Below are 14,649 nucleotides of genomic sequence, written 5' to 3' on the forward strand. Positions count from 1 at the left end.
TTAATACACTCAAAGGTAGCTCTTCCCATTCCCAAGACTGAGATAGTACAGCAGAATTCCACCAAATAAAAAACAAATGAGCTAGAGGTAGAACACAACTGTTGTCTTACTAGTATTATTAAAAATATTTCTATATCACTTTATTTATTTATTTATTTATTTGATGATCTCTAGCCTTCCACCAAGTGATTCTAGGCAGCTTTCAGTTCTAAAATTATAAAACAATTGAAGAAATATAAAAATACATTAAAACAATAAAAGCACCCACAAAAATAAATAAGTACAAACAGCAGCCATGATGATTAATCAACTATCACTTTTTGTTTGGGCAAGCCAACCAATGTGGTTCACAGCAGTCCTTAAAACACCACGCAGTGTACAAATCAGAAATCATTGAAAAATGCATGAAAGTAAGAAAGAATTTTATTCCAGAGCTGTTGATTTAACAAAGTGCAATATAGTGAACAAGCTTGCATTATGGAACATTTTGCAGATATATTGTTTAAGCCTGGTTTTTCACTGGGATCAGAAAAGCACTTAATGGAAGCGAAGAATGCACAAGAATGGAAACCAATAAATTTTGGGCTCAATTGCGGCTGAGGACTACCTGCATATAGATATGCATGCATGTTTTTAATAATCAAAACTGTTGAAATAAAGTTAAAAATTACAGGAATATAGGAAGTTAAAAATTTATTGTTGTTTAGATTTCACTCTATCATCCTTGATATTCAAACCATCCATGGACCAGCTAAGTCAGGGGTCCTCAACCTTGGCAGCAAAGCTAGCTGAGGAATTCTGGGAGTTGAAGTCCACAAGTCTTAAAGTTGCCAAGGTTGAGGACCCCTGAGCTAAGTGTTAAAGGAATCTCACACTTGCCGTTCCTCCCAGCTAAGTACCTCATGAAAAGTCTATTTACTTATTTTATTCATTCATTCAATTTTCTATAGCTGCCCAACTCAACCAAGTAACCCTGGGCAGCTTATGGCTCTAAAATTAGACAGCAATTATAAAAAAACAATACAACAGTAAGAAGATCGAGAAGATGGATTACGAATATGCAAACCACCGTCACAGCTGTGCCATCTGCATTCACATGAACTCCCCAGTTCAAGATCAGTTCAGTTTGCATCGCCCGTTCCATTCAATCCAGAGCCCTGATTTAACAATAGCCTGATGGGTCAGATGGACAGAATGTTCTGCTCTCTGTTAGCAAACTCATCCTCAGATATCTCTAGAAAGATATCTGTTGCTCTGTTGGGAGGTACCTGGAATAGACTGGCATTTTGAATTGTGTATACACACATTTTGTAGGCCTGTAGCGCTTGGTGCAGTACGTTTTTGCCCTTCTCCTTTCTTTCATTCTGGTCTTTTGCTAAAAATAAACTGTGTGCAGGGATCCCATTAGTATGCAATCTGCTTTCCAACCCACTGTCATCATTTATGTTAATGGTTTCCATCTTCCCGCAAGAGGTCCTGCGATCAAAAAACCTCACCTGTATGTCTCTCAAAAATCAAGGTGTTGCCAAAGGAAATGGATTTTAGAGCAGAAATCAAGGGGGAGTTTCAAAATAACAAGGTCGGCTGCTTTGGGGAAACAATCCAAAGAAATGAACTTCAATCAGCCTTTGACCAGCAAAGAATGAGCTTTTGGCTCTCAAATTTATATTCTGCTTCCTGAAATAGATCGGACATCTGGCTGTGTGTTACCAGAATAGCCATCTTGAATATATTGTGCTCCACTAAAGGAAGGCCTCAATAGCCCTGTTAACTTCTTACTAACAAGGACAAAAATGCCATAACACAACTGCAGACAGCTTATTACTTGTAAAAACAACAACAAAACACCTCCAAAGCAATCCTGAGAAGAATCATCCACTTAGCTGTTATCCAAACTTTTGAAAAACACTTTTTTTACAAATTGTTTGTGACTATAAAAACTTTGCGCTTTACAATGCTCAGAAAATCGTCACTGAAGAATGCTAAAATCCAATCCTTACCTTTCATAACGGTTGATATTGCATGAGCTGAGTACATGATTTATGGGATGGGATGAGATGGGAGGGAGGGAGGGAGGGAGGGAGAGAGAGAGAGAGAGAGAGAGAGAGAGAGAGAGAGAAGAAAGAGAGAAAGAAAGAAAGAAAGAAAGAAAGAAAGAGAGAAAGAAAGAGAGAAAGAAAGAAAGAAAGAAAGAAAGAAAGAAAGAAAGAAAGAAAGAAAGAAAGAAAGAAAGAGATTTTTAAAGGGTCAGAACATCTGTTAACCCTGGCCAAAAATATTCCCATGCAGATCTCTAAAGGCTGGGCTTTTCCAGCCTCCCCTGCCCTCTGCCAAGGTGCCCATCCGCGAGGACAAAGGCCCGCACTGTGTGGCAGAACAGAGCTCCCTTGGCGCCCTCGGCTGAGCTAAAAGGGCTGGCTCTGTGGAGGAGGAAGAGACGCCAGAGTCGCACTCAAGACTGACTGCAGCCCATTCATCAGGACCAGAGAGCCGGATCTGGTCCCAAGAAGAAACGGAGCAGCAAACACAAAGAACAGCTGCAACGTCTCCAGACACTTCAGATGAAGTTGAGAAGATCTGAAAACGGGCCAAGTGGGCAAGACCCGGGCTGAGATATTGTGAACGCTCCTCTTTGCTTCTAGAGCAGGAGCAGGTCCTCAACCAGGCGCGGCCTCCTCCTCCCTCCTCCTCCTCCTCCTCCTCCTCCTCCTCCTCCTCCTCCTCTGGGAATGTGTCCTACTTCAAGTTGAAGCAATGAAAGCTGCCAGACAGCCCTATCCCTACTTCCGTGAACGAGACATGAATTATTAAAAGAGCTTATTGGAACAATACTTGTTTTTTTAAAAGAGGTTTGCATTATTAAAAAAAATAAAGAGCATTTTATAGGAGGTGGAAGAGCCTTCACCAAGCAAAGTATCTTAGTTTTCAGAGAGATTCTGCCTTTATTTTCTCAGAAGGAAGTCTCACTGAATGAAAAAAAGAGTATATTGCTGCAGACTATTGTTTCATTCATAAAACATGCAACGAGGAAGCAAAGCCCTGAATAAAGGGGCCATTATACAGCAGACTTTCCTGCCCCCTCATTGTCAATAGCAATTTTCATTTCTTTATAACATATGTGCATAAAACCTGAAAGTTTGCATTTGAGGGGTAAGCTCTAACCCAGGAAGAAGGAATCTCCCACTCTCCACGTAGCTCCTGGGATGCTAATTCTGCAAGATGTTGAAGATCTCATGATCCCCAAACCGTTTAAAGTGAGACGAGCTAAAAGGACAGCCAGGTATTTCGGCTCCCTCTGAGACCGGAGCTGCCTTCACTTCAGACCCGGCTTAATTCGGCATGCCCCCCCGCCCCCCCCCCCCCAAGGCCAGTCCCTCCATTAAGCAAAGCAAAACTGCCACTCCAGTTTTTTTCAGTTTTTCAAACTAATAGGTGCGCCTTCAATAAAATTATCTGTATAAGGATAATAAAGATAAACTCAATGAAAGAGTCGGATATTTCAGGAAAGCCAAAGCCAAGTTATTGATCATTTCAATCTGATCTGAAGAGCTGCTGTAGAAAGGCCTAGAAAAGGTGGAGCCGGTTTAAAGTTGGCTCTTAGAAATGACCACCTAGGAAGGCTAGCTAGAAAACGGAATCCCGTCCAAGGCGTTGCCCACTTGGCCACTGTAGTGACACACAGGATTCTTCCCATAAATAATAAAACCTTTATTGTCAAAGTACAACATGTGTACATTGAGATTAGCTGAGCCTCCCCCCCTCTGCTCTCTCCCCCCAACACACAGTGACAACAAACCCTCCATCCCACCACACCATGTGAGCCAACTACACCACACACCGGCCTCCCAAGTCAATTCTGCATAAGATTATGTCCCATTTAAAAGCCTAACAGCCCACGGATAAAAGCTATTTTTCAGCCTGTTGGTACGGCTGGCTATACTCCTATATCTCCTACCGGATGGTAGGAGAGTAAAGAGATACCGTCCGGGGTGTGAGTCATGCCTAGGAACCCCACAGGAGGCATCGGCAGAGGCTCGTCCTCCTGGATCTGGCCACTTGGTCGATCCACACACACTTTCCAGGCATCTCAAAAAGTCGTGTCAGTGGAAGAACTTTCCCCCAGAAGACAAACCATCTCTAGAATCAACTCTGAAAGCAACTGCTCAGCCGACTCCTGGCCGCAACTGCTTCTGCAGGGGGAACAAGTTATCAACCACAAACACCGCAACTGCTTTTTCGATCAGTAGGCTGCCAGGTTCCCTCAGTGGGCTAATTTCAAATCACTGAAATCATTTCTATCTTATTTCCTGACATGAAGTCATGTCCTCACCACGTCATGAATTGGGAGGGAGCAATATATAAATGCGTAATTAATGCACATCACTTACATACACACACACGTAAGTACATAAATAATGTGAGGGGGGGAGAAGTATATAATGTTTTCTACCACACTAGCAACTTTGAGGCAACGAAGGAGAAATTGAATGACCATCCCTGAGCCCAGAATCAGGGTTTTAAATCATGCCAGGTGTTACGTGGGTGACCATGTGTGACCACGCCCAATTTTATGACCTTTTTGCAGCAGTGGTTAAGCTGAGCCACTACCTGTAATTAAACAGCAAATATACTGCTCAAAAAAATAAAGGGAACACTTAAACAACAAAATGTACTGTATTTAATAGTAGGTTGTCTTATCTTGTGTTCCCTTTATTTTTTTGAGCAGTATATAATGACTGACTGGAAGGTGAAGCCAAATAGTCAATGAGCATGCACCTCCATTTTACACATCCAAACTCCAAAAGGACCAACATTTTTGGTTTGCACATACCAGACTATCAGAATCCTGATACAAGAAAGACACACCTGTTCATCACAAAGCCGCCAGCAGCTTGCGCAGGTCCATTACGCCCTAATGGATCTGCGCGAACTGGGAGCAGCAGCAGCTGTGCGCGTGCCCACAGAAGTGGCTCTGTGCCTGTGGCACACGTGGCATAGGTTCACCACCACGGTGCTAGATTAAAAACTCCGTATCTTGTTAATTTCTCCTAAATCAAAGACTGCTACCCTGATCATTTTTGCAGTTCAAAATTACAGACTATGGCGGGGGGGGGGAACCTCTCTCCAGAATATTTGAGAGGCTAGCACTGATTTTTGTTTTCCCAATAATTTCATGGTGAAAGCCAGTATGATACAGTGGCTAAGGCACCAAGCCAGAAACCAGGATATCCTGAGTTCTAGTCCTGCCTTAGTCTCAAAACCGGCTGGGTCACATTGGGCCAGTCACCCTCTCTCAGCTCTTGGAAAGAGGCAATGGCAATCCACTACCAAAATCTTGGCAAGAAAACCACAGAGGCTGTCACCAGGAGTCAATCAAGACTCAAATGCAGACACTCCCAAAATTCCATGGCGAAAAATCAACATCCAACTAGAAATTAACATCCATAGCAGCCGCTGTCAACAGTGTAATCAAAAGTGACAACAATGGGCAAGGAGAGAACCCCAAATCTTTGGTGCCTATCAAGCTCTATTTTCATATGGTTTAATTTAAACAAAAAAGAAAACATGCTGAAGAGTAAAATATCAGCTTCGTGAAAAAGAACTCTCTGTATTGTGGTTGAAGACTAGTAGATACAAAACTCAGTAATATAAGACCGTTTACATCAATATAGATGTGCAAATCGTAAAATTAACTGCACTATCATCTATCAACTTCACATGTAGCAAGAAAGAAGGAAACAAGGTTATACAAATCTGAAAATAAAAAACAGTAAATTAAAACTGGTCAAAATGACTGGAAAATGTATTTAAATGTGAGGTCAACTCTGAATACGTGTCAACATAAAAGGAATAATGTAATGTAACAAAACATGTTTTACAGTTTCAACAGTTCTACCAAATGTCAAGCACGTTTGCAACAAAACCTCTGGCCAAAGGAGCAATATTAGGAAGAAAGAAATAGAACCAAATAAAACTTAGAAAAATTAAAATTTAGAAAAACGATTGGCTGAAACCCAGAGTTTCATCTGTCTTCTGGCAGGTCTGTGGGAATCAGCCACCTCAACCGTGGGGGCCATTTTGTGAGCGTTTCCATAATAAGCTCCCAGCTGTGGCCCTTGAGCAGACCGAAGACCGAAGACCGCTTATTTCACAAAGGTAGGGAAAACCTGAATGACAGAGATTAGCATAGTTGACAAAACTACCCCAATACCAGGGCAGAAATCGTTAACTCCTGTAACATCGAGAGGCAACAGATATAAAAGCAGATTAAGGCAACACAAGCATGCAGACAAGGAAATTATTAGAATTTTGTCAACAGCATTCAAATTCACAGCCTTGGGTCAATTAAAATCTTTGACTTTCCGAACAAAAAAGACTGGGAAACTCCCTTATAATTATTTTTAACCTCCAGATATTGCCAGTTCACTCCCTCTACAAGACCTATCCTAAAATGGACACTGGTTAAAAATATCCGCTGGCTGGACTGGGCTGGAGGTTGTTGGGTTTTCATAAAGTGGAAAAGCTTTTGAGGAACATCTTACATCAAATTCCTGTGGAGAACACAAAACCCTTTCCAGATAAAACTGGCTATACAGAGAAGGGTTAGAAGGCCACAAGTACCTTTCAGAAACAGCCTTCCCCGCTCCCCCCCCAAAAAACGGTCCCCTTTGATAGGTCACGAGGAAGCCCCTGGCTCTCAAAACGTCTGAATGGAAAACACTGGACAACAAATCACGGTCCATCTCTGGTTTAGCTTCTGATAGCAAAGGGGAAGAAGGGAAGACATATTTGGAGATACAGGTAGTCCTCAACTTACAATGATTCGTTTAGTGACCATATGAAATGAAAAAAGCAACTTATGATGGGTTTTCACACTTATGACTGTAGCAGCATCCTCAATGTCACATGGTCAAAATTTGGATGTTTGGCAACCGGCATGAATCTATGATGGTTGCCAAATCCCAGGGGACATGTGATCCTCTTTTGGGGGAACCCCTGGTGAGGCAAATCAATGGGGGGGCAGGTTCACTTAACAACCGTGTTACTAGCTTAACTGCAGAGATTCACTCAGCAGGGGCAAGGAAAGCCATAACATGGGGCGAAATTCACCTAGCAGCTATCTTGCTCCACAAGGGGAATATCCGGCTGAATTGTGGCCGTGTAAGTCAAGGCGCACCCCTACTTTTGGTCTGGCTCTCCAGCCACCGCCTGCCTGCTGGGGCGGGGGGAGGGCTGGAGCTGAGAGTGGAAACTCAAGAGGAGCAGGCCGGGAGTATCAGGCTACACCAAGAGCAGCAACTCCACCGGGCAGCTTGTTTCCCCTTGCAAGGAGCAGCCAAGAAGTGGGGTGCCGGGAGAGGGGATAATGGGGAGCAGGCAGGAAAGAAGAGGCGCCTTTGCAGAGGGAAATGGGCTCAGCCCAGGGAAGAAGGTTGCAGGGCAACTTTCATTCTGTCGCCCGTGCTGCCTGCTGTGACATGAATTACACCCTCTGGGCCCTCCCAGGGCTGTTTCTGGATCTTTTCAGCAGGCAAGAGAGCAATTCAGAAGCTGGGGAGAAACAGTTTTTCATCTGAACTTCTTTCTTTTTTAAAGGAGTGACAATAAATTGGAGAGGGAGAAAACCCTTTGAAGAAACGGTTGAAATGGGAGTTAGGAAAGCAGATGAATGTATAATGCAGGAGTCAATATAGGTGAGGCAAAAAAAAATTTCGAGAGAGAGAGAGAAAATAACCTATAAGTTGTTTTAATTAGCAGGTAGTTACACAAATGGGTTTGTAGAAAGTTTGGGGAAAGAATGGAACGACAAAGAAAAAAAGGAGGTTGGGGAAGGCTAACACAGGATCGGACTGAGTATTTGGATCGAGAGGAATCCTCAGGCAACTCTGAGACACGTGAAGTCTCAGCCCCACCAGGCAGACTACACCAGGAAATCCACTCCCCAGGAAGGTTAGGATCACTTTTATTGAAACTGGCTATAACAACAGAACTTTGCTTCTCTGACTGTAGTGAATCCACCCCCCTTCTGACACTCCTTGGAAGCCACGAGGGTCTCTGCCGGAGCCGCTTCTGAATGTGGCCTGGACATTCTGGCCTTTAGAAATGCTTCAGCCTTCCTGCCTGCGGAATCTCCACCGAGGCCATCTTCCTTATTCTCTACACCAGCAGTTCCCAACCTTGGCAACTTTGTCTGCACCTCCGCTCCCAGAATTCCCCAGCTAGCCAGGGCTGCTCTACCCTTTGGGCATACGGACAGTCGCAAGCCATGGGGGGAAAAAATGCTCCGGCAGGTAACTGGGATCAGCAGGAGTCGAGTTAATTCCAAGAAGGCAGGCCTGACTTTCTCCAAGACTCCTCTTTGCTTTCCGTGCACAGCTCCACCACCACTGCGCCTGCATCCCAGGCGGAGTCTCTGAGAGGCCAAGAAGGGAGAGGGCCTTGGCTATCTGCAAAGCTGCCAAAAGGCCCAGCCCAGGCACTCAGGAAACCCCCCCCCCCTGACAGAGCAGCCAGCAGGGCTGGGGAGGGCCAGGAGTCGCTTAAGAACAAGAGACAGGCGGGAGGAGCTTCTGGGAGAATGAAAAGGCAACCTGGACATTTTGGGAAGAGAGGGCTCATCCCAGGCTGGGTCCTCCCTTCCAAGAGTCAGGGCAACGCCCCTCCCCCCCCCCAAGCAGCATATCCGGGAGAGAAGCAACTTACAACTAAGGAGAAGTTTCCTGACAGAACAATTAACCAGTGGAACAACCTGCCTCCAGAAGCGGCGAATGCTCCAACGCTGGAAGTTTTTAAGAAGAGACCGGACAGCCATTTGTCTGAAATGGCATAGGGTTTCCTGCCTGAGCAGAGGGTTGGACTAGAAGACCTCCAAGGTCCCTTCCCACTCTGTGATTCTATTCTGTTCTATCCTCAGGCCAGCCTTGAACGCTCTTCCTTGGAAGTAAAACCCACCCACACCGGATCAGGAGGGTCTTAACAAGCAGGGAAAAAGAAACGAATCGTTCTACTCATCGTGGCATTATTTTTTTTTAAAGGGAAGGCAGCCCCCTTCCCGGGCAGGAGGCAGGGATCCCGGGACAAGAGCTCGGCCAGTCCCCGGAAGGCGTCCGATAAGGGGGAAAGGAAGTTCCCGAAGGAGCGGCTTCTTCTCTGGGCTGGGCCGGGGGCGGGGAGGAAGGAGCCGGCGCTTCCGAGAACGGCCTGCTCCGGGCCGGGGGCGAAGCAAGAAGTTTGAACGGGACTTCTTCGCTGGCGGCTGCACAGCCCCCCCGTTCCGGCCCTCGCCTTCTCTGCCGACGCCCGCGACCCTGGCGGAAGCAGCGGCCCACAGCCTCGCCTCTCGCTCCCCCCGCTGCTGCCCCGGCCGCCCCTCCGCTCACCCGGACCAGGTTGCTGACGGCGGCTTGCACGGCGGCCACCGGGGCGGTGAGGTCCGGGATGGCCTTGCCGTCCACCTCGCCCTCCTCGTGCATGATGACCAGGTGGGAGATCTGCTGGGCCACCGGCTCCAGGATGCTCTCGATCGTGCGCGTGTGGAAGACCGGCATGGCTGCAGCCAGTCCGCGCCTCCGCGGCGGCGCCCGAGCACACCGGCAGCGACTTCGACGGCCGGCCCGACGACCCGGGAGCGGCGCTGCGGGGAAGACCGGCGGGACTCGGGGCGACCGCCAAGGGAGCTCGGGAGCCGCTGCCGCCGCCGCCGCCGCCGCCGCGCCGGGACCCCGCGAGAACCGCTCCGCAAAGCTCCCGCAGCCGCGGACTGAAGCCCCGCCCCGCCCCCCTGCCGCGCCTCCGCCAATGACGGAGCGTCGGCCGCGCCCTGATTGGAGGAGCCCTGATTCCGACCCCGCCCCTCCCCCTTTGGCCGCTGCCCCCCCGCCGGCCGTCCCGGGCTCCGCGTGACGTCAGGCATTCTGCAGCCCTTCTAAGGCGCGGACGGGAGCCGGAGGGAGCCGCGGGCGGGAGAGGGGGAGGGCCGGGGAGGGGGAGGGGCAGGGGCGCCGCCCCCTCCCTGGAACTTCCTCGGGCGGCTTCGGGCTCCCGCTGGCTGAGCGAGCGCTGGGGACGGGAGCCGCGGGCCCTTCCCCCCCCCGGGCCTTGGCCGCGCCTCCCTTGAGCTCCGGAGGGAGGGAGGGAGGGAGGGGGGGCGCTGGGAGGTGCTCCGTGGGGAGGGGGGCTTCCCCGCCTGCGGCACCCTTCTCTCCCCCCCCCGTTGGCCCCTTTTGCTGGTCTCTGCTTGCAATTAAGAGAAAAGGGGCTTCAGTTGGCCGAGGGGAAGCCTGTCCCGCTGCCCGGGCCTTCCCTTGCCCTCGGACCCAGCCCCTGGGCTTTGGGGTCAACAGCTGGACTGCGGTTCCAGTTGGACTCCTCGGCCCCTCTATGATCAAAATGCTGCGCTGAGCAGTATCGGCTGCGGTGTGGGAGGTCTCTTTGCCCCCCCTCCCCCAAAGAGGCTCCCCCACCAGAGACGGTCCCCCCCTGTGCCTCTTCCTTAGCCCACTGACCCCACCTGGGAAGACACTCGGTGTCCCTCCCCCCACTCCATTGGAAGGGGAAAGGGTGGGGGGAGGGGAAAGATCTTTTAAATCCTCATTTCCAGACCGGTGGCCACCGGTTCAGATTGTCCAGCTAGCCTGTTAGTGCTTGCTCTGTCCTTGTGCCCTGCGGATGGCTTGGATCTCTACCCGGGCGGTCCAGGTCCTCTGGATCCACCCATTCCTCCTGGTCAGCTACTTCGGACACTCCGCTCTGCCTGTTCTGACTGCTGGCTGTTCCTGAGCGGGAACACGGAGTCGGCACAAAGGAGGCACCTCTGCTCACAGACTCCACCCAAGGACTCTGCGCTGGTCCAGAAGCACCTCTGGCACTCTTTACGGTTCCACAACCCTGACTGGGCTCAGCAAATGAGCCAATTTACTTCCCGCTCAGCTGTGTGTCACTCGAGTTGCAGAAAAAGAGCCATTTTTGCTGTTTGTAACCGTCATGCTTTGCAAAGCTCAGAGCAATCTTCTACTCGGTCCACTGCAGGTAAATCTGGCCTCGCCCTCGCTGCTGGCTCCCGAGCAGAGCGGGTGATACGATCTCCCACCGACTGCTGAGATTTTAGTATGGAAAGAAAAATTACCCCTAGAAAGTAAGACCCTGCCTTATACTCTGCTGCAGAAACCAAGCAGCACCTACTGGTTGCTCCCAGCTCCCTGTTGTGGTGATCTCCTTGCTCTCCATCAGCCCATCTTGTGCGCGTGTCCTGTGTGCGGTAAGAAAGGCAAGATGGGCCTGACGGTCCCTCACCAGGGCTGGTAACTGCCCTGCTCCAGACAGGCTCCAGGACTTTGTCGGCCTAAAGGAGTTTGCAGGCCCGAGTGATGTCCTGTCACCTTTGCCGTTTGTGTCACTTGCACAACCAGTTCATGATACCATCATCTCACTCTGTCTTTGTCCACGGTGACCAAGGAGTCCTTCCTATATGTGAGTCAGACTGCAGAGTGCAAGCAAACTTTCTTTTTTTGAAGTTTATTATAGCATAAAATACAAATAGATGATAAGGAAATAGAGAAAGATAAGGAAGAGGACGGGGGTGCAGGATGAAAGGAATGAAAAGCAGTGACTTCCAACTGTTTTTGGTGCACTAAAAGACAAAATTCAGTTAACAATCGCATCTCTTTGCTTTGAATATTTGGTGAGCGTTAGCCATTTCTATAATAACAACAAAATTAATCTAATTGCCAAAACCTACAATCAAAGTTTCATTTTTTTCAGTTCCAAGCAAAAAGTCCAGATGTGGTTTTTAAGTGGAAACAAAACTGGATACATTCTTGTCTTTAATTAAAGTAGTTACTTTGCTGTCTCTGCCGACTCCATCACTTTTTCCATCCGTCCTTCCATTGTGGGGGTTGATGTGTCTTCCCACTTTTGCACGTGTAGAATTCTCGCCACACTCGCCATCTTTGGGTATGAATCTACTGCAAATTTTTATTCTCCAAACCTCAATCAGGGGTCATTATGTGGAAAGTGAAATTGTGGAAAGGGATCCTTGCAGCCACATGTGCAAGCAGTTGTGAGGAAAGAGAATAGCTGGAGGGAAAGGCTGTGCACACACTTCAAAAGTATAAATCCATTCCTCATTCTGCCTTCACCAAATCTTGAACATAACCAAACTCTTGTCTGGCTATGATAAATTATACCCTCCTCCAAATACCTCCGATACCCCAACAGGAGACAAGCCAACAATTTCAGAATGTCAGGTTTTCTACATATTTACTTTTTTGTCTCGAGCATCTGACAGAGTTCATAATGGATATGCGCCCTTTTCGAGGAGAAATGCCTTGGGGGGAGGTATCATGACATTTGCAACACACTTCAAAGACACCAGGATCCCCCCCCCCAACCAGGATTTATTTGGAACATGGAAATACAGGCTTATCCGGGAGCTTCATGGGCGTAGTCAAGTACAAATCTACTTTGCTAGCATACATTCAGAACAAATCCTCATAATTTATAAGTACTATTTTGAAACACAGAGGGAAACAGTTGTGACTTTACCAAAACTTCTTCAATTCCACAGGAGAAATGTACCAACCTCATTGTGAGGTTGTCTTTTCAATGTTTTTGAAGCAGAATTTTTTTTAGCTGAAATGTAAATAAAAATAATTTAAAAACCACCTTCTTAGTTTATTACATGAAGAGTGTTATTCACACAGCTCATAAAAGTCTGCCTGACAAAACACAGATTCTCTTGGGCAGAAAAACTGTCATTCTGTGTGATGTGAGGCTTGGGTTGTTAACTCTGTGGGTAAAATATGCAATTTATAAACAGGTTTGTAGGGTGGGTAGATCTATCTGCTTATTTCAGTCTGAGCTGATATAATCCCTACATTTTTTCAAATTCTTTAGTTGTATTGCCTTCTGGAATTCAAAAAACCTTTTAAAAATAGGGCAAACCTTTTTGTAAAATTAATTTGTCTTGCCTATATTCAAACATTTCCCCGAGTCCCTATGTTTCTGTGCACTCAGATGTCCCTCTACGTGCACTTTACTGCTTTCGACAAAGTACCAATTCGGTTGTGGATCTGTGGTTCTGTTCTCTCAACATACAGAGCAAGATCAAAGGGCTTCTGTGTTGTGGGAATATCAAAAGGGTGTTAATTCAGCCCCAAAGAGTCCAACTTAACTCCAGTCGTGCATAACAAATACCGTAGCAAGAAACACAAAACTGACAGAGGTGATTGCATTAGCCTGCAAATGCAGTGATTATACAGCTGCGTCATCACATCGGGTGCAAATTTGTAAGTTGCAGCATTTCTGTAATGACTTCACATCTTGCAGGTTGGCAGTTTTCTAAACTTCTGAAAAAGGGTCACTCCTGATTCGTACCCCAAAGTCCTGGGTGTGTGTGTGTGTGTGTGTCTTTGCCATTAAGCCAGGGGAAAATATACCGCAAAGAAAATCTTGAGGCAGGGCAGCTCTCTCCACACAGGTCCTCCTTCAGGTGTGGTGACAGGGTGTGCTTCCGAGCTCCCCTTGCCCCTCGTGGCCGGCCCCACCCCAGGGAGAATCGGTCCTCGTGGATCACCGTTAAGGCCGTATCAGGCCTCCCAGCTATTCTGCCCAAGCTAAGCCTCCCCTGCAGGGCCGGTGGGGAATAACCTGTCTCCAGACTTCCAACAGTAAGCACTGTGCAGGCGGTGGGGAGCGACTGGCTTTCTTTCATCTATGCGCTGACTCGTAATCCTGACTTTTATGCACAGCGCAATGAAAAACTATTAATATAATACATATTTAACTGGGAAGAATCTCCCATGCTTTCATAGAAGTAAAACTACAAATATTTGGTCTGTGGTTGAAAATTAAACTAGAAAGAGGAACTTGAATTTATCATCTCTTTTTATAGGCACAGGAAACCTGCCGGCCCCAGTTACGGAAGCCCCCTCCTCTCTTTCTTTCTTTCTCTTCTGGCTATGCATGTGTGCACATGCCCACACCCATGCACACAAACACACATATTCCAGAAAGAGATGCGACCTGACACATTGCCTCAGATTCAGGAAAGAAGAGAATGGCCTTTCCTGGCTGTCCCAAGACGGTTTGCTGCATGAGCTGGACCACACACACAAACACACATTTTTCACTCCGTGAGAGAAGTCAAGTCACTGTTGTGCAAATGATTTGTACAGCCACAAACCATTACATGTAAAGCAAACCTGAACTGGCAAGGCTAAACTATCTCAACCTTGGATAGTTAGATGAGGGATGGGCAAAGCTTTTCTTCCTGGCCAAAGCAAGAGGCCAGCCAGCAGTTCAGGCGGCAGAAAGTTAGCCTGGCACGAAATGTCTTGTCTTCTTTGGTGATCTTCAACCTGACAGATGCACAACGCTAAAAATGATGTCTTCATTTAGGATGAGCAGTGCTTGTGTTCTCCCAGCTTGTTTGTCCATCCCTTCCACCAACAGCCAAACATCCACCAGTCATTCCCTACAACATGGGCTGCAGTCCGGGAGAGGAGATGACTTTTGACGGAGGGCCAGACCAGCAGCTCAACCATCTGTCCAAACTCCATACAAGTGTTTTGTGTAGAGCGCTTGGGCTTTGGGGGATGTAGATTTAGCACACACACACACACTCTGGTGGTCCTGAAGCTAACCAGATGG

The 14,649-nt window shown here is 47.6% G+C and overlaps 1 protein-coding gene across 2 annotated transcripts in view; it reads right to left on the bottom strand.

Moving 5' to 3' along the window:
* The window catches only part of VCL (vinculin), a 47,671-nt gene extending 37,927 nt beyond the window's left edge, over positions 1–9,744 (bottom strand). For both annotated transcript variants that reach the window (XM_083363419.1, XM_083363418.1), the window contains exon 1: positions 9,381–9,744. In XM_083363419.1, coding sequence (XP_083219545.1) covers positions 9,381–9,548 — 168 coding nt within the window. In that variant the 5' untranslated portion in view covers positions 9,549–9,744. The remainder of the gene's footprint in view (positions 1–9,380) is intronic.
* Positions 9,745–14,649: the final 4,905 nt, after the last annotated feature.

This window comes from Vipera ursinii (genome assembly GCF_947247035.1).
Source record: "Vipera ursinii genome assembly, chromosome: 5".
Classification (NCBI taxonomy): Eukaryota; Metazoa; Chordata; class Lepidosauria; order Squamata; family Viperidae; genus Vipera; species Vipera ursinii.